The following is a 19741-nucleotide window of genomic DNA, read 5'->3' as shown; positions in this document are numbered from 1 at the left end:
TCCCTGTGCAACAGCAGCATTTCCTGGCCTTCCCTGTCCAGAAACAACATTTCCCCCCCCACACACACACTTCCCTGTGCAACAGCAGCATTTCCTGGCCTTCCCTGTCCAGAAACAGCATTTCCCCCTCCCCCCCACACACACACTTCCCTGTGCAGAAGCAGCATTTCCCACCCTTCCCTGTGCAACAGCAGCATTTCCTGGCCTTCCCTGTCCAGAAACAGCATTTCCCCCTCCCCCCCACACACACACTTCCCTGTGCAGAAGCAGCATTTCCCACCCTTCCCTGTGCAGAAGCAGCATTTCCCACCCTTCCCTGTGCAACAGCAGCATTTCCTGGCCTTCCCTGTCCAGAAACAACATTTCCCCCCCCCCACACACACACTTCCCTGTGCAGAAGCAGCATTTCCCACCCTTCCCTGTGCAACAGCAGCATTTCCTGGCCTTCCCTGTCCAGAAACAGCAATCCCCCCCACACTTCCCTGTGCAGAAGCAGCATTTCCCGCCGCCGTGTTTAAATTGTGAGAAAAGCGCTGCACCGTGCTACCGCTGGCTTCGCCGTCTTCTATCCACTGCGGCCAACCCTAGCGGAAACAGGAAGTAGTCAGAGAGGGCGGGCCACAGTGGACAGAAGACGGCAAAGCCAGCGTTAGCGCAGTGCAGCGCTGTTCTCAATTTAAACACCGGTGAGCCGGCGAGGAGGAGGCTTTGGCGGTGGTGGTTTTGGCGGTGAGTGAGGGCGGGAGGGGGAGTCGCCGGCTGTGCTTTCCCGATCTGGCTGCCGCATACGCACTCTGACCACGGACCTACGGATCACAGATCAGGGATCACGCAGGTCTGAGTGCGCATGCGCGGCTAGTGTTTTATTATATAGGATAAAACAATGAAGTGATGTGGTGGTCATGTTAGTCTATTCTTCAAGTTAATATGTAGAAATAAAACAAAAACATAAAGGAAAAAATAATACCTTTTTTATTGGGACTATATACTGATTTTTATTGGAATATGTATTAATCTTGCCAACATTTGCTTATTTCTGATCTGAGGAAGAAGGGGTTGCCTTTAAAAGCTAATCATACGCTAACCTCTCCCTTTTAGAAAACCGTGAAAGTGACTTTTAGTGCAAGCTGGCGCATTGAATGATCTGTGCTGCTCCCAATGCTCATAGAACTCTATGAGCGTTGGGAGCAGTGCAGAGCATTTAACACAACATCCAGCATTATAAACCACTTTCATGGTTTAGTAAAAGGGGGGTAGGGGGGTTAATGTAATTTATGATTAGCTTTTGAAGATAACCCATTCTTCCTCAGATCAGAAATAAGCAAATGTTGGCAAAATCAATATATATAAGGGAAACACGAAAGCATTTCATTGGTAATTGGAGACAAAGAGGTGACAAAGCAGTTTAAATTCCTTTGTAGTGGGACAGAAAGCCAAGGAACGCCATGAACCAAAAGGAAAGAAACAGCGATTACCACCTCCTTTTGACAGCTAGCAGTGATACCTAAAGAATGGTATCAACCCATGTACTAGCTGACACAACTGATCCTTTGCCCATTCTTGTCACACCCAGCTCCCACTCTCTCTGGCAAAGCAGCTAACATGGGAATTTTCTGCACTGGCTGCTTTTGTTTTTTTAGTGCAGAAGACATCAGTGTGGGGTCCCTGCTAAGTTCTACTGCGTGGTACAACCTATGTTGGTTGCTTAACACAGATTAGAAAAAGGGCCCTTTTGTTTTGCATCCAGCCATCTTTTGCTGTCTCTGGACTCATTTCATTTGATTTTCCCCACTTCTTTCTCCTCTCCCAGAGCTGCCTCCTTTCCTTTTTGGGGGGGACATTTTCCCCTTCTATGTTTCTAATCTGCCTGTGAACCTCTGTCTGAATATGCTTCCATAGCTTATCAATGATTTTGGTTACTCTGGCATGTTAGTTGGACCGAGTGACCCCTGATGCAGGCGTTCCTCAGCTGCTGAAACACAGTGCTGTGTCGGGTCCACAGCATCTGCTTGTGTCCTTTTCTGAAATAAACAAGTTGGTCTTACATCAGTGATCTTCAGTGTAGTGTTCATTGTCCATTCCCACTTCCTTCTGTGCTGTTTTATACCCGTGGGTTCTCTGTCCTGTTGGACTTTTTGGTGTTGACTTGAATATTTAATTTACCATTTGCGTAACAATCTGGTTCTATAGTCGCACTTTTTATGCTAGCAGTGGAAAAAAAAAATTCCCAAGAGTGAAATAGGTTTTTCAAGATATTTCATATCATGACTTTGTTTGTGCCATTACTCTACAAGCAAATCCAAAGTATGAATATAGTTGAAGATAAACTTCTGTGCTTTTACCATAAAAACACACAAATGATTCCAAATGATGAGAAATAAGCAAATGAAAATGATGTAGAACCAACTAAACATGGAATGCAACTATGAAACTGTTACTATGGATACTTTAAAAGACTAGAGAATAAGAGTTTCATCATCTTTTCTAGGCAGAACTTGTAGATGCAGCTGCGGGAATTCACATAAGATTCAGACTAGGAGGAGTAAGTATCCTTTTTTCAAATAAGACTTTCCCATTTTGTGTTTGTGGCTAAAATATTTAGTACATCACACCCTGAGTTTAATAGGTCACGCCGGCTGCTGTCAGCAAAGTTCCTGACCTATGAAAATGGTTTAAAAAATTGGGGATATTTAATTCCTAGCATTTTAAAACAAATTAGAAGAATGGGCGGCGAAATGGCAGATGAAGTTCAACATTGAAAAATGTAAAGTATTACATGTGGGGAGCAGAAACTCGAGGTACAACTATACAATGGGAGGGATGTTATTGAATAAGAGTACCCAGGAAAGGGACTTGGGGGTAATGGTGGACATGACAATGAAGCCGTCGGTACAGTGTGCAGCGGCTGCTAAGAGAGCGAATAGAATGCTTGGTATAATCAAAAAGGGTATTACAGCCAGAACGAAAGAAGTTATCCTGCCGTTGTATCGGGTGATGGTGCGCCCGCATTTGGAGTACTGCGTCCAATATTGGTCGCCGTATCTTAAGAAGGATATGGCATTAGTCGAGAGGGTTCAAAGGAGAGCAACACGTCTGATAATAGGTATGGAAAACCTGTCATATTCTGAGAGATTGGAGAAGCTGGGTCTCTTTTCCCTGGAGAAGAGGAGACTTAGAGGGGACATGATAGAGACTTACAAGATCATGAAGGGCATAGAGAGAGTAGAGAGGGACAGATTCTTCGAACTTTCGAAAAATAAGAGAACAAGAGGGCATTCGGAAAAGTTGAAAGGGGACAGATTCAAAACAAATGCTAGGAAGTTCTTCTTTACCCAACGTGTGGTGGACACCTGGAATGCGCTTCCAGAGGACGTTATAAGGCAGAGTACGGTACTGGGGTTCAAGAAAGGATTGGACAAATTTCTACTGGAAATGGGGATAGAGGGGTATAGATAGAAGATTACTGCACAGGTCCTGGACCTGTTGGGCCGCCGCGTGAGCGGACTGCTGGGCACGATGGACCTCGGGTCTGACCCAGCAGAGGCATTTCTTATGTTCTTATGTTCTTATGTTCTTATGTTTCCCATAGGCCTTATAAAATTTCTGTTTTTTCCTTTGTAACAGGACAAGAGGGCTTCAGGTCATAAGGGACAGGTTGAAAAACAGAGACAAAACCAGGGGCTAGATTCACTAAGACCACCGATCATGTTTGTGATTGTGTACCGACCCGATTTTCCTCCGACCCGATTCACTAACCTCTGTGCCGGTCATCCTCTGATCCGATCCGCGCATGCAAATGAGGGGGAACGGCATGTAAAGCAGGAAGAATGTGATTCACAAAACAGGGGTTCAAGGAGGGTCTAGATAGGTTCCTAAAGGATAAGGGGATTGAGGGGTACAGATAGAGGTAGAGGTAGGTTATAGAAATAGTTAGGAACCACTTCACAGGTCATGGGCCTGATGGGCCACCGTGGGAGCGGACCGCTGGGCACGATGGACCTCTGGTCTGACCCAGTGGAGGCAACTTCTTATGTTCTTAATTTCCAGGAAACCGACTGGGCTGCCCGATCAAAAAACAAGTGACTGCTGAGGACCAGTCGCTTGTGCAAAAACCCTGCTCTCTGCCCCGATTCTCCTGCTCTCTGCCCCGATTCTCCTGCTCTCTGCCCCGATTCTGCTTCTCCTGCCCCGATTCTGCTTCTCCTGCTCTCTGCCCCGACTCCGTGGTTTTAACCCGCGGTGCAGCCCCGCTTTCAAACCATGGGTTAATACCAAGGGCTCGTGAAAGTTTCCAGCTCTAAAAAAAAAAAAAGTTTCCAGCTCTTCCTTCGCGGTGAGCATGCGCAGACCATCTACAGGCAAAGAAGATGGTCTGCGCATGCTCAAGGATCGCTCTCCAGCAATCCGTGCAGTCAGTGGGGGGGGGGGGGGGGGGCGTGCCTCCAATCGCCCTCATTTGCATCACCGCCATTTGTGAATCAGTCGGCCTGCCTCAGATCGGCCACGGAGCAGACAGGATCGGGCAGGTTAGTGAATCTAGGCCGAGGTGGGTCCCTTGTAATAACTCTCAAATTATTCATTCAATTTCATTTAAATTTCTGTCAGAGATCAGAGAGCACCCAGTGATCCCAGTTTGTACGTTTTACTTATGCTGACACATGGAATCTTTTGCATTCCTTCTTTTGTCGGGGGAATAGCGCAGCCGAAATCTCTGAATACTTTGTAATGCCAACAAACGTTTTGAAAGCTGCCCTGCCACTGGCTATTGCCTGTAGTCCAAGAAAGAAACTAGACCTCATGAAGTGTTTACACCTCTTGCTTTTTATGCAGATAAAAAGACCGGGTCAGCCTAGTGTCTGAATTTGTTCTACTTTTCTAATTTTGCCTAGGGGGAGATTTTCAAAAGCTTGTTATTGAAGTTAGACTGGTAGTAGTCAGTCCTAAGGCTCCTTTTACAAAGTTGCACTAGTGGTTTTAGCACACGCGCTAGACGCTAACGCCACCATTGAGCTGGCGTTAGTTTTTATGTGTAGCGCAGGGGTTAGCGCGTGCTAAAAACCGCTAGCGCACCTTAGTAAAAGGAGCCTTTAGTTGCAAGGCAGCCTCCAGTGCTCAAAAGGGTTCTCGAGGGCTTCTACCAAACCACCGAGAATCCTATGCAAATGCATTACAAGGAGCACATTTATCCGTTAATTTTATTTGCAACTTTTCTACAATTAGGGCTCCTTTTACTAAGCTGTGCTAGCGGTTTTAGCGTGTCCTAAATTGCCACGCAAGGTAGACGCTGACGCCACAATTGAGCTGGCGTTAGTTTCTCCGCGTAGCGCGCGCTAAAAACGCTACCACAGCTTAGTTAAAAGGAGCCCATAATATATCATAAACTAACAAACATACCATTACTGGGAAGACTGGGCAAACAAATGGCAAATGCGCTTTAACGTGGACAAATGCAAGGTCATGCATATAGGGAAAAAGAACCCGTTGTTCAACTACAAATTGGGGGGGGGGTATTGTTGGGAGACAGCAGACTTGAGAGAGACTTGGGTGTGCTGGTGGATGCATCACTGAAGCCATCTGCACAGTGCGCAGCAGCCTCGAAAAAAGCCAACAGGATGCTGGGCATCATAAAGAGGGGCATAACAACCAGGACGCGGGAAGTCATCATGCCATTGTATCGAGCGATGGTGCGTCCACATCTGGAATACTGCGTTCAGTATTGGTCGCCGCACCTCAAGAAGGACATGGCGGTACTTGAGAGAGTCCAAAGGAGAGCAACGAAAATGGTAAAAGGGCTGGAACACTGCCCATACGACGAGAGGTTGGATAGGCTGGGGCTCTTCTCTCTGGAGAAAAGGAGGCTCAGGGGAGATATGATAGAGACCTTCAAGATCATGAGGGGGCATAGAGAGGGTGGATAGGGACAGATTCTTCAGACTGAAGGGGACAGCAAATACGAGGGGGCATTCGGAGAAACTGAAGGGAGATAGGTTCAAAACAAACGCAAGGAAGTTTTTTTTCACCCAAAGGGTCGTGGACACTTGGAATGCGCTACCGGAGGAAGTGATCAGGCAGAGTACGGTACAGGGATTCAAACAGGGATTGGACGGATTCCTGAAGGATAAAGGGATCATGGGATACTGAGGGAGGAGCTGGGATGTAACACAAGTATAGAAAGCTAACCAGGTAATGAGTATAGAAACCAAACCAGGTCGTGCATGTGCAAGACCGGAGGGTTAGGACTTCGATAGGAAGACAGGACTTAAATGAGAAACCAAGGTGGCAAGGGAGCCCCTTCTGGTGATACAGACAGGTCGTGACCTGTTTGGGCCGCGGCGGCAGCGGACTGCTGGGCAGGATGGACCTATGGTCTGACCCGGCGGAGGCACTGCTTATGTTCTTATGTTCTTATTAAAAATAATAAAATTTATATCATAAAATAAATGTCCACTGAAGAGATTTCTCTTCAGAGACGCTTTGGGAGACTACCAAGTCAGTTGCTCAGCAACTGTAATCAGGATTTTAAACTAAACTTCTTTCTTTTTTGTTATTTTTTTTCCCCTTCCTTATGTTATTACCTTACATGTTTCTATCCTATTAAGAATTGTAGTTCCTCCCTCCCTCCTTTTATTGTTGGCTAGATATTTTTGTTCTGTTTTATACATGTGATGTTATATATCAATAATATTGTATCCTCTATTTTTTTTAACTTGTAAATCGCTTATTATTATATAAGATATAGGTAGGGTGGGATTTTGAAATATGATATTTGCTAATTGGTTTATTATTAATGGATGGGGTGGGTGGGGAGGGATTCTTTTATATTTTAATGATTATAAGTAAGAATGTCAAGTGATTTGTAAAAATTTTTGATTGAATATTATACACTTGTTGTAAGATATGAAAATGAATAAAGATTAAAAAAAAAACAAAAAAACTTGTAAATCGCTTAGAACTATTGATAAGCGTTCAATCAAATTTTAATAAAACTTGAACTTGAAGGGAAAGCCTACCCTTTACCAGGCAATCAGGGTGGTTAGGTGGGGTCAGGCATCTGTCCATCAGGACAGACATGATTCTATATAGGATGCCTGTGTGTGAGTCTTAAAAGCCACTTAGGCGGCTGCTGAGACCGGACATCCTATACATAATCCGGCCCATAGTGCTTATCTTTGCATTGGAGTCATTTTCTGTTAACTAAAATGTGTCCAACTTCCTCCTCTATAATATTACCAAATTCTGACCTCTCCTCTCCGAGCACACTACCAAAACCCTTATCCATGCTCTCATCACCTCTCACTTAGACTACTGCAACGTTCTTCTCTCAGGACTTCCACTCAACCATCTCTCCCCCATTTCAATCCAATCAAAATGCTGATGCACGACTCATATTCCTTGAGAGCCACCACGCTCACATTACCCCTCTCCTCCAATCACTTTGTTGGCTCTCCATCCATTTCTGAATATAGTTCCAAACTCCTCTTAGTGACTTACAAGTGAATTCATTCTGTAGCCCCTCAATATCTCTCTGCATTTATCTCTCCTGTGCTCCCCCGCGTAAACTCCGTTTGTTGGTTAATTCCCTCTTGTCTGTTTCCTTTACCTCCACCATCAACTCCAAAGTCCATCCCTTCTTTCTTGCTGTGCCATATGCCTGGAACAGTATCAATACAGCATGATCCATCTCTAGATGTATTCAAATCCAAGTTAAAAGCCCACCTTTTTGAAGCTGCTTTCAACTCTTAACTCTCACCGTCAGATACCTATACTCATGGTAACATTCTTTCTGCTAGAAACTCCCTGTCTGATGTCCTGTCTATGCAAATTAGATTGTAAGCTCTTCTGAGCAGGGACCATCTACTGTATTGAATGTTAAATGTACAGCACTGCAAGTGCCTTTCAGCTCTACAGAAATTATAAATAACTAGTCTTTAAGCCCGTTACATTAACGGGTGCTAGAATAGATGTGTGTGTCTGTCTTTCTTTCTTTCTCTCTCTCTCTCTCTCCTTGGCCACTGTCTGTCTGTTTTTGTTTTTTTAGTAGCCCCTTTTCCCTCTCTCCCTGGCCCCCTGTTTTGCCCTGCCTACCTGCTCTGTGGCCCCCTTTCTGTTCCCCCCTCCCAGAGCAAAGCATGATTGCTGCCTACCCCAGCACACCCACCTCCCCAAAGCAGGCCCCTTTACCTCTCCCCCTGGCCCCCTGTTGTGCCATGGCTGCCTGCTCCATGACCCCCTTCTTTTCCCCCCCCTCCCAGAGCAAAGCATGTTTGCTGTCTGGCCCCCAGCACACCCCTCCCCCCAAAGCAGACCCCATTCCCTCTCCTCCTGGCCCGAGTGAGTGGTTAGAGCTTTAGGCTCAGCACCCTGAGGTTGTGGGTTCAAATCCCATGCTGGCCCTTGTGACCCTGGGTAAGTCACTTAATCCCCCCATTGCCCCAGATACATTAGTTTTTTAAAATTTATTTATTCAATTTTCTATGCCGTTCTCCCAAGGGAGCTCAGAACGGTCTACATGAATATATTCATAGATTGTAAGCCCACCAGGACAGATAGGGAAAATACCCTCCCCTGCCCCTCATCATCATTAAATGGAATATAAGACTATTTCTTTGTTGAGATGCCACATACGACTTCAAAAATTACCTCCTTATGCTTATGGAAACTGAATCAGAAAAGGAGCACTGAAGTAATCCAGTCCTTTTTTTTTTTTTAAGGAGGTTGTGAACCCTAGTTATTCTTATTATATCCAATAGAGTGGCTTTTATATTGAGAAACATGGTTATTGATTAAGTGGTTCAGTTTAGATTGTTCAGATAAAATAGGGAACCTTTTGTTTGGCATGCAAATGTAGAATTATTGATTGCATAGAATTTAATTTGTTACCTTATAAAAGTTTGTGATTAAATATGCACACTGCAGCAATGGCAAGGTAGAACGTGTTCACCATAGGGAAGAGGAAAACATTATTTTACTGAACAGATTTACAGGAATATGAGCAAACTTGTTCTAGGATCAATTAACATAACTTTGTATGGCCAATAGTTGGAAGACAACTACAATGAATACAAATATTCTTACTCCGTATTATACAGTATATGCCGCCTCCCCCTTCCCGCGGTCCCGACAAACCTCTCGCCTCTAGCAGCGGCCGCAGCACTCTACACACGCTGCTTCGCGGCCTTCAACTGCCCTGATTTGCTCTGCGGCGTCTCTGATGATGTCATCAGGGACGCGGTGGAGCAAATCAGGGCAGTAGAAGGCCGCGAAGCAGCATGTGTAGAGTGCTGCGTCCGCTGCTAGAAGCGAGAGGTTTGTCTGGACCGCGGGAAGGGGGGGCGGCAAGGGAGTAAGGGTAGCGGCCAGACCGCGTGAAGGGGTTCGTGTGCGCTGGTGGGGGGGATGGGGGCGACAACGACGATCGGCCTTACACGGAAACCGACTCCTCTTGGCAGCCGCACCGCCGCGCGGGCCTTAAACCGACAGCTGAGGGCGTCCTGGAGTCCTTTGTAGCGGATGGGGAGTGTGATGGGGCATGGGGCGAGCGAGCGCCTCTCCCCCCCCAACCAACTTCAGATTTCAGTTTGTCTGTCTTCCACTGTGCTGAGCCCTTTTCGGCGTCTGCCCTCTGCCGAATCCCGGGCCTGCTCTCCTTCCCATAAGTGCTGGTCCCTCACTCCGCACCATCTAGCGCATGTGCACTCGTGCTGCCACAGCGCGACAGATCAGGGAACACGCGGCGCGAGTGCCTATGCGCGCTTACCATTTTATTATATATGATAGCAGTAGTAGTTGACGTATAATTCGGGTTTTAATCATATAGACCTAAGAACATAAGAATAGCCTTACTGAGTCAGACCAATGGTCCATCAAGTCCAGTAGCAAGTTCTCACGGTGGCCAATCCAGGTCCCTAGTACCTGGCCAAAACCCAAGGAGTAGCAACATTCCATGCTACCAACCTAGAGCTTCCTCCATGTCTTTCCCAATAACAGACTATGGACTTTTCCTCCAAACCTTTCTTAGATAGCTCCCAAGTGTGTAGCACATTCAGAGCCGGACTGTAGTTGCTGGCATCATCCACTATAATAAAACCCTTAGCGCGCATGCACACTTCAAACTCCGTGCAGCCATGCTTCCGTGTCACGCATGCGCAGTGTCTGCCTCAGCCGATTTCCTGCCCCAATCTCTGACACCAGCTGACTTTCTGTCTTCTGACTACACTGTCGGGATGCCTCTTCTTCTCACCCCCGGACCAGCAGCGGCAGCAGACGCGGTTTTATCAAGCAGCCGCGAGGCATTTGCTAGGCCGGCCAACTTTGATAATGTGAGGCGGCCAGGCTAGCAAAAGCACCAAGACTTCCCGGCTTAGTGGATGCTAGACAGGGAGCAGGGAAGGGAGAAGGGGTACTACTGGACAGGGGGAAGGTAAAAGGAAGGGAGAAGGGCTACTGCTGGACAGGGGGAGCAGGGAAGGGGTGCTGCTGGACAGGGGGGAGGTAAAAGGAAGGGAGAATGGCTACTGCTGGACAGGGGGAGCAGGGAAGGGGTGCTGCTGAACGGGGGAGAGAGACAGACAGGCAGGGGGCAGGGAGAGAGACAGAAAGAAAGACAGACAGACAGAGGGCTAGGGAGAGAGACAGAAAGAAAGACAGACAGACAGCTAGGGAGAGAGACAGAAAGAAAGAAAGGGGGCAGGGAGAGAGAAAGACAGACATACAGAAAGAAAAATAAAAAAGAGAAAGAAATGCCTAAGTCTACACATCTATTCTAGCACCTGTTAATGTAACGGGCTAAAAAACTAGTATTATTATAAAACTGTATTTTACTTCTTATGCCTTTTTTATATCATATGTTATATTACTGCTCTTAGCCACAGTACTACTATAACTGAGCTTGGACTTAGTGCATTTTCATGTTTTCTTTAAATAAGAGTGTCTGAGTTATTAATGGCATTCATTTTACCGAATCTGTTGCACTGACAACAAATTACAGGAAGCAGCAGGTAGAAGATTTTTATCTTATGATTATTCTAAGTCTTCTTTTGACCTTTTCTTCCGAGAATAAGCCATTACACTCTATGAATAATTATCATTAATGCACCTCTCTCGTGTAACATGGCATTAGAGAGACACCTGCTGAATCATTTAAAGTACTACAGAAGAATGTGCTCAATTGATTATGTCACTTATAGGATTTCATGATCAAAGGATAAAGAAAAGGTCATGTTCTATCCTTGCCAAGGGGTGCAGCAGATTTTGCAGATTTCTAGGAATCTGACAGGGGCTGTGATCATAGGTGCCAACTTTTCAAGACTGGAGTTGCTGAACTCAGCACACATTATCATGTCTGTAAAACAAAGGAAAACAAAGCATGGTGGATTGTATTTAAATGCATAGCACACCCAAAATATTGTCTATTTTGAGTACGTTTCCTATTTTATTTCCTCCTGCTTTTTGTAACACTCTAGAAAAGTTATAGGTACCTCAAGATGACAGGTACAATAGGTATTTCTCATTTACCTATACCTTATTTTTTTTTAATTTTAGGTCAGTTTGTTACAAACTTTTAATTATTAGGGACGTAATAAGGGATGCATAGATGGGTTTTACTTTTATTACTGTGACTCGATCCTGAGGCATGTGGACAGCCACATAGCAGGAGGGAGAGAGGATCGATTGGTTACCTGCCTCCCAGGAGCAAGAACCAAGGACATCGTGGACAACATTGGAAAGATCCTAGGCAGTGCGGAGACAGAAGAGACCGCAGTAATGATCCACATCGGGACGAACGATGTCAGCAGGAGAGACTATAGAAGAAGCAAGCTGATAGAACAGTTCAAGATTCTGGGAAGGAAGCTGAAGATGAGGACCCAGAAGATAGCATTTTCAGAGATCCTACCAGTACCTAGGGCAGATGTGAAAAGGCAGGAAGAACTACAATCAATAAATGCGTGGATGAGGAAATGGTGTGAGGAAGAGGGATTCCACTTCGTGAGGAACTGGACAACGTTCTGGGGCAAGAGCAAGCTTTACAGGAAAGATGGACTACACCTGAGCACGGCAGGAACTAGACTTCTAGCAAACAACGTCAGGAGAGGAATAGAACAGGCTTTAAACTAACAAGAAGGGGAAAGCCGACAGTCGACCAAGCGTCGACGATTCGGAAGAAGGTATCCTGTGAAGATACTGAGGGGAAAAAAGGCCGGGAAGAAGCAAGGGACAAATTGCAAGAGTCGACTAACCCAGAAGAGGAGGTTAGAAAGATTGTAGCAAAAGAGAAGAAAATAAAGACTGAAGCACAGGGAATGGAAATGAAGACAACAAAACACCAGGATCTAAATTGCATATATACCAATGCAAGGAGCCTGAGAAACAAAATGGGGGAACTAGAGGCTTTGGCCAATGCAGAAGACATAGACATCATTGGAATTTCTGAAACATGGTGGAATGAGGAAAACAAATGGGATACAGCACTGTCGGGGTACAAACTCTATCGCCAGGACAGATCAGGACAGAAAGGAGGTGGAGTAGCCCTATACATAAAAGAAAGCATACGATCGACAAAAATGGACACAGCAGAGACGGCCAACAAGCTAGAATCGCTATGGGTTAAAATACCAGGAAAGAAAAGGCCTGAAATAAAGATAGGCCTGTACTATCGTCCACCTGGACAAACCGGAGATATCGATGAAGAAATGGAAGCCGAGATGAAGCGAGAAAGCAAAAGCGGGAATACAGTTATTATGGGAGACTTCAACTACCCTGGGATAGACTGGAGTCTTGGAAGCTCAAAATGCGCTAGAGAGACAGAATTCCTGGAAGCTACACAGGATTGCTTCATGGAGCAGCTTGTTAGAGAACCAACGAGAGGAAATGCCACTCTGGATCTAATCCTAAATGGGTTAAGGGGACCTGCAAAGGAAGTAGAAATAGTGGGACCGTTGGGAAGCAGTGATCATATTATGATCAAGTTCAAGGTTGAAGTAGGAATACCGAAAGGGAAGAGAACCATAGCGACAACTTTAAACTTCAGGAAAGGAAACTACGAGGCAATGAGGGAAATGGTAAGAAAGAAACTTAGGAACACTTCCAAAAAATGGCAAACGGTACAACAAGCCTGGTCTTTTTTCAAGGGCATGGTGAGCGAGGCGCAAAATACATATATCCCCAGGTTCAGAAAGGGGTGCACAAAGAGTCGAACAAAAGACCCGGCATGGATAACCAAAATAGTGAAGGAAGCAATAGGCAATAAGAAAAATTCATTCAGGAAGTGGAAAAAGGACAAAACTGAGGAGAATTGGAAAGAGCACAGGAAAAATCAAAAAGAATGTCACCGTGTGGTTCGAAAAGCCAAAAGAGAGTACGAAGAGAGGCTAGCTAAGGAAGCACGAAACTTCAAACCATTCTTTAAATATGTTAAAGGGAAGGAGCCGGCTAGGGAGGAGGTAGGACCGCTGGATGACGAAGACAGGAAGGGAGTTGTGAAAGAGGAGAAAGAAGTGGCAGAAAGGCTAAACATGTTTTTTTCGTCTGTATTTACAAATGAGGACACTTCAAACATACCGGAACCTGAGCAATTCTTTCATGGAAGTCAAACAGAAAAATTAACATACATAGAAGTGAGCCTTGAAGACGTACGCAGGCAGATAGGAAAACTAAAACCTGACAAATCCCCGGGTCCGGACGGAATACATCCAAGGGTTCTGAAAGAATTAAAGGAGGAGATAGCGGAACTACTACAGCAAATTTGCAACCTGTCCCTAAAAACAGGCGTGATCCCGGAGGATTGGAAGATAGCCAACGTTACGCCCATCTTTAAAAAGGGATCAAGAGGAGACCCTGGAAATTACAGACCAGTGAGTCTGACCTCGGTTCCGGGAAAAATGGCAGAAGCTCTGATAAAAGAAAACATCGATGAACATTTAGAAAGGAACGAACTACTGATAACCAGTCAACATGGTTTCTGCAAGGGTAGATCGTGCCTAACGAACTTATTGCACTTCTTCGAGGGAGTTAACAAACAAATGGACAGAGGAGACCCCATAGACATCATATATCTAGATTTCCAAAAAGCCTTTGACAAGGTGCCCCATGAACGTCTACTCCAGAAGCTGAAGAACCATGGGGTGGAAGGAGATGTACATAGATGGATCAGAAACTGGTTGGAAGGTAGAAAGCAAAGGGTAGGAGTGAAAGGCCACTACTCTGACTGGAGGAGGGTCACGAGTGGTGTACCGCAGGGCTCGGTGCTCGGGCCACTGCTATTTAATATATTCATAAATGATCTAGAAACAGGGACAAAGTGTGAGATAATAAAATTTGCAGACGACACCAAACTTTTTAGTGGTGCTCGGACTATAGAAGACTGCGAAGAATTGCAAAGGGACTTGAACAAGCTAGGGGAATGGGCGACGAGGTGGCAGATGAAGTTCAACGTTGAGAAATGTAAAGTATTACATATGGGAAGCAGAAACTTGAGGTACAACTATACGATGGGAGGGATATTATTGAAGGAGAGTACACAGGAAAGGGACTTGGGGGTAATGGTGGACACAACAATGAAGCCGATGGCACAGTGTGCAGCGGCCGCCAAGAAAGCGAATAGAATGCTTGGTATAATCAAGAAAGGTATTGCGACCAGAACGAAAGAAGTTATTCTGCCGTTGTATCGGGCGATGGTGCGCCCGCATCTGGAGTACTGCGTCCAATTTTGGTCACCATATCTTAAGAAGGATATGGCGTTACTCGAGAGGGTCCAGAGGAGAGCGACACGTCTGATAAAAGGTATGGAAAACCTTTCATACGCTGAGAGATTGGAGAAATTGGGTCTCTTTTCTCTGGAGAAGAGGAGACTTAGAGGGGATTTGATAGAAACTTACAAGATCATAAAGGGCATAGAGAAAGTAGAGAGAGACAGATTCTTCAAACTTTCAAAAAATAAAAGAACAAGAGGGCACTCGGAAAAGATAGAAGGGGACAGATTCAAAACAAATGCTAGGAAGTTCTTCTTTACCCAACGTGTGGTGGACACCTGGAATGCGCTTCCAGAGGACGTGATAGGGCAGAGTACAGTAATGGGGTTTAAGAAAGGATTAGACAATTACCTACTGGAAAAGGGGATAGAGGGGTATAGATAGAGGATTACTGCACAGGTACTGGACCTGTTGGGCCGCCGCGAGAGCGGACTGCTGGGCACGATGGACCTCTGGTCTGACCCAGCAGAGGCACTGCTTATGTTCTTATGTTCTTATAAGAGCTGTTATACTGGGACAGACCAAAGGTCCATCAAACCCAGTATCCTGTTTCTAACAGTGACAATCCAGGTTACAAGTACCAGGCAAGACTGTAAAGAGTAAAACATATTGGGCCGGATTCGTAAATGGTGCCTAAATTGTCAGTGTTTACAAAAATAGATACTGGCCGCATGTCAATCGTGCTTAGGCGCTGTTAACAGAATTATGGCTAATGACACCTGGCCTACATTGCAGGCATCTAAGTTCTTTAGTGAATTGCACCTAACAGTGCCGCAGGGATCTGTACTGGGACTGGTGCCATTTAACTTATTTATAAATGATCTGGAAATTGGAACGACGAGTGAGGTGATTAAATTTGCAGATGACACTAAACTGTTCAAAGTTGTTAAAACTCATGCAGATTGTGAAAAATTGCAGCCAGACCTTAGGAAATTGGAAGACTTGGGCATCCAAGTGGCAGATGAAATTTAATCTGGACAAATGCAAAGTCGACAGATGCGCCCAAGAAAAAGATCTGAGTGTCATCGTAGACAAAACGATGAAACCTTTCTCACAATGTATGGCAGAGGCAAAAAAAGGAAACAGGATACTAGGAATTATTACAAAAGGGATGGTTAACAAGACTAAGGATGTTATAATGCCCCTGTATTGTTCCATGGTGTGACCTCATCTGGAGTATTGCATTCAGTTCTGGTCTCCTTATCTCAAGAAACTAACTAAACTAAACTAAACTAAACCTTAAGTTTGTATACCGCATCATTTCCACAATTGTAGAGCTCGGCACTAGAAAAGGTTCAAAGAAGAATAAGGAAAGACTAGAAAGGTTAGGGCTCTTCAGTTTGGAAAAGAGACAGCCGAGGGGAGATATAATGGTGCTAGTTAAAAAGGCACAGGGGAAGGGAAGGGGCCACACGTGCAGCAGGGGGAGGATTGGGAAGGGGGGATGGCAGAGAGGAAGAGGGGTGCCGGCACCCAAACACCTAGGTCGGTCAACTCCCTCCCCTTACTACACCACTGGTAGTGTCTAATCCAGACATTTGCAACTCTGGTCCTCGAGGGCCAGAATCCAATCGGGTTTTCAGGATTTCCCCCAATGAAGATGCTTGAGATCTATTTGCATGCATTGCTTTCAATGCATATTCATTGGAGAAATCCCGAAAACCCGACTGGATTCCGGCCCTCGAGGACCGGAGTTGCCCACCCCTTGTCTAACCTGAGCAAATTTTGTCATCATACTGGATAGACCAGATCAGTGTTCTTCAGCCGCTGGTCCATGGTGCAATCAATGCGGCGTCTTCGGGCCAGCTCTCTGAGTGCTGCAGTGCACAAAGCCATGAGAAAAGGCTCCTACGTGCATCCTGAGCCAGAACCAGAAGCCTTCTCTCTGACATCGCAACGTCAGAGGGAAGGCTTCCAGATGAGGTGCAGGACATGCGCGAGGAGCCGCTGCCCACAGCTTTGTCCACTGCAGCACTCAGGGAGCTGGCCCAAAGACGCCGCATTGATCGCACCATGGACCGGCCCGAAGATAACACCGGGGTCAGGCCAGAAGGCAAGGCACAGCATGGAGGGAGAGCAACAACAATGATAGGGGGAATGCTTTTTTTTTTTTATTATTATTTAGTGATTGATTTGTTTGTTCAGAAAGAAATGCATTTGTTTCTTTTCCTCTGGGGTTGTACTGCTTGCAGTCTTGCATCTTAGGGTTTGTTTGTGAATATTAGTACTTTTAGTTTTTGGTCCTGCATTTGCATGGGGTTATCTGTTTTCTGGTAGGAATGAATGTTGAGAAGCATACAGTGTGCTTTGTGTATTTTAATTTTGTGGTTAACCATTATGTGTTGTTAATATGATTATATTGTGTGTGTGTGTATATATGAAAAATGAGTGGAAAAATGGTGTTACAATTAGTACTATTATGGGGGCGGAGATTGGGTGGAAATGGGCACGACTTAGCCCAGTGTTCTTCAACTGCTGGTCCACAAAATAATTACAGTGGTACCTCGGTTTGCGAGTGCACTGGTTTGCGAGTGTTTTGCAAGACGAGCAAAACATTTGCAAAATCGGCACCTCGGAAACCGAGCGTGCCTCGTGCCTCGATTTACGAGCGCCCCCCCCCCCCCCACTGCGATCCGGCACCCTCCGTTCGCATTGCACCCCTCCCTGCTGCGATCCGGCATCCCCCAGACATCCACCCACCCACCCAATCAAATTCCTTACCCCCATTGGCACTGGCACCAATGCACAGGACATGCTGGTGCCGGTGCCAGATCTGCCTCCTTCGTGCTGGGCCTTGAGCATCTGCGCATGCTCAAGGCCTTCAGGTTCCCGTTCTCTCCGAGATTCTCGGGGCGAAACGAGTGGGGGGATGGCGGATCACGTGGGGGGGGGCCTTCATGAGCGGGGGGAGCCATGCCGGTTCTTGGGGGGGGGGTAGAGCAGCGCCGCCGGCCTCGGGGGATGGGGGTGGGGGGAACAAATCAAGCGAGTTTCCCTTAGTTCCTATCGCTTTGATATATGAGTATTTTGGTTTACGAGCATGCTTCTGGAATGAATTATGCTTGTAAACCAAGGTACCACTGTATTTTATTTACACCGGTCTATAGGTGTCAAACGGTTGAAGAACACTGGGCAAATCTGTTTTACTGCTGTCATCAACTATGATATTATAATTAGCAAAATACAAAATATACGATAAGTGCTTCCCTGATAGCCTGCCAAAACTCCTAAGCAGATTAAGCAGCCTGAAAATGATATTCATACAGCTAATGTTTTCAACATTTTAAAATGTTGTTTTCTGTCTGCAGGTGAAATTCCCTCCGAGTATATATTACAAAATATTCACTCACAGGCCTATTGTGGATATTTGTGCTAGCAGCCCCAAGGATTATATGAACCAGGCAACAAAACAGCCACTTGCCAAGCAAATTCACAATCGTGTTGAAGTCCCTAACGTCAGCAATACTGGCTGGTACAAGCGCATAGAGAATAATGGCTGGAGACCTTTGTTCCAACGGGTAACTAAGTCCTATTTATTTCCTTTTCCTGAAATGTCTTCTTCGAACCATATTTTCTTTGTTCAATAAATTGCAATTTAAATTATTTCATTGTAATAAGGATTTAAAGAAAACAATGCTTTGCCAAAGGCACAGCCATGCAGATCGGCTCACTGTGTATGGGAATCAAATTGTTTTACTGACAAAATATGCAAAAATATCTCACCTGTGTCTAGACACTGAATGACAAGTTAGAGGGAAATTCTGGCTTCAAACAGATTAAGAGAAAAGTTTACATTTGAATTTTTCAAATCTCCCTTTTCATGAAAGTGATTTCTATATCTGAATACATCCAGCAAAGTGGTTAAGGAACACTTAGGAATGAAGTGATTTTTTTTAAAAGATAGATAAGTCACACTTTATGAAATTGCAAGAAATATTGGATTGACCATGGCCACAGACAGGATGGTGCATATGATGGACCTTTGGTCTGACCCAGCAAGGCATATCTTATACATCATATGGAGAATTTGTTTTATCCTAGGACAAACAGGCAGCATATTCTCAACATGTGGGTTGACATCATCATGGAGCCCGGTATGGACAGTGTTAAAAGTGAACTGTTATTTTAAGTTTTAAGAAACTTCATGACTGGCTGCACCACACGTGCGCGAGTGCCTTCCTGCCCGACATAGGCTCACGGTTCCCCAGTTTTTCATTCTCTGGGGAACAAAGAAGAGTGTTTTCTGGACTTCGTCCGGTTGGCGTGCCTTCAACCTGCATTTCAATTTCAAGTTTTGGTCTCTGGCTATGTTTTGTGTTATCTTTTTCCTTTGTCTTAAAAAAAAAAAGTCAAATTATTTTTTACTTTAATTTCCTCACTTGGGCTTTTGGCCGAGTGCGGATCTTTGTTCACTTCATGTGAGACCCTTTTTTTCTGATGGGAGGTTCAGCCTTAGTTTTATTTCCTTTGGGTTTTTTTTCTTAATTCTAATAATTGAGTTTAATTTGGCTGACGTTACTTTTACATCCATGTTGAAGCCATTGACAGGTTTAAAAAAGTTCTGTTGGTGCCAGCAGCCTATTTCTATAACTGACCCCCATAGCTGGTGTTTACAGTGTCTACGCCCTGAACATCAGGTAGAGTCCTGTCTGCGATGTTCCACCTTGCAGAAGCGCTCATTGAAAGCTCATCACATTCAACAGGAAATATTCTTGGGGTCAACTTTGGAGCAACATTCTGAGTCTCCAATACCGGCGGTACCAGCATCAACATCAACATTGGAGGAGATTCGTGTTGGGGAAGCCTCTTCAGCATTGAGTCCCTCGATGCAGGCTTAAAACCAACATCATCGCTCCCATCTTTATAGGTTGTATCTCCAAGGCATGCATCCTTGAAGTTGCCCACCCCTAGACATCCTGCTGCACCGATGGTACCGGTGCAACTCTTTAAAGAGCAGTTAAATGAGTTTTTCAAGAGGAAGATCGGTGACATAT

The 19741-nt window shown here is 45.3% G+C and overlaps 1 protein-coding gene across 4 annotated transcripts in view; it reads left to right on the top strand.

The window, feature by feature from the left end:
• Positions 1-19741, top strand: part of C6H11orf65 (chromosome 6 C11orf65 homolog) — a 57028-nt gene that overhangs the window by 23107 nt on the left and 14180 nt on the right. For 3 of the 4 annotated variants that reach the window (XM_033947587.1, XM_033947586.1, XM_033947589.1), the window contains 2 exons: positions 2489-2542; positions 18056-18265. In XM_033947587.1, the coding sequence (XP_033803478.1) occupies positions 2489-2542; positions 18056-18265 (264 nt within the window). The remainder of the gene's footprint in view (positions 1-2488; positions 2543-18055; positions 18266-19741) is intronic. The other variant, XM_033947588.1, reaches the window with a different exon arrangement.

Source organism: Geotrypetes seraphini, chromosome 6 (genome assembly GCF_902459505.1).
Source record: "Geotrypetes seraphini chromosome 6, aGeoSer1.1, whole genome shotgun sequence".
In the NCBI taxonomy this organism is placed as follows: Eukaryota; Metazoa; Chordata; class Amphibia; order Gymnophiona; family Dermophiidae; genus Geotrypetes; species Geotrypetes seraphini.
The sequence above is the reverse complement of the archived record's forward strand: the minus strand, read 5'-3'. Positions and strand labels throughout refer to the sequence as shown.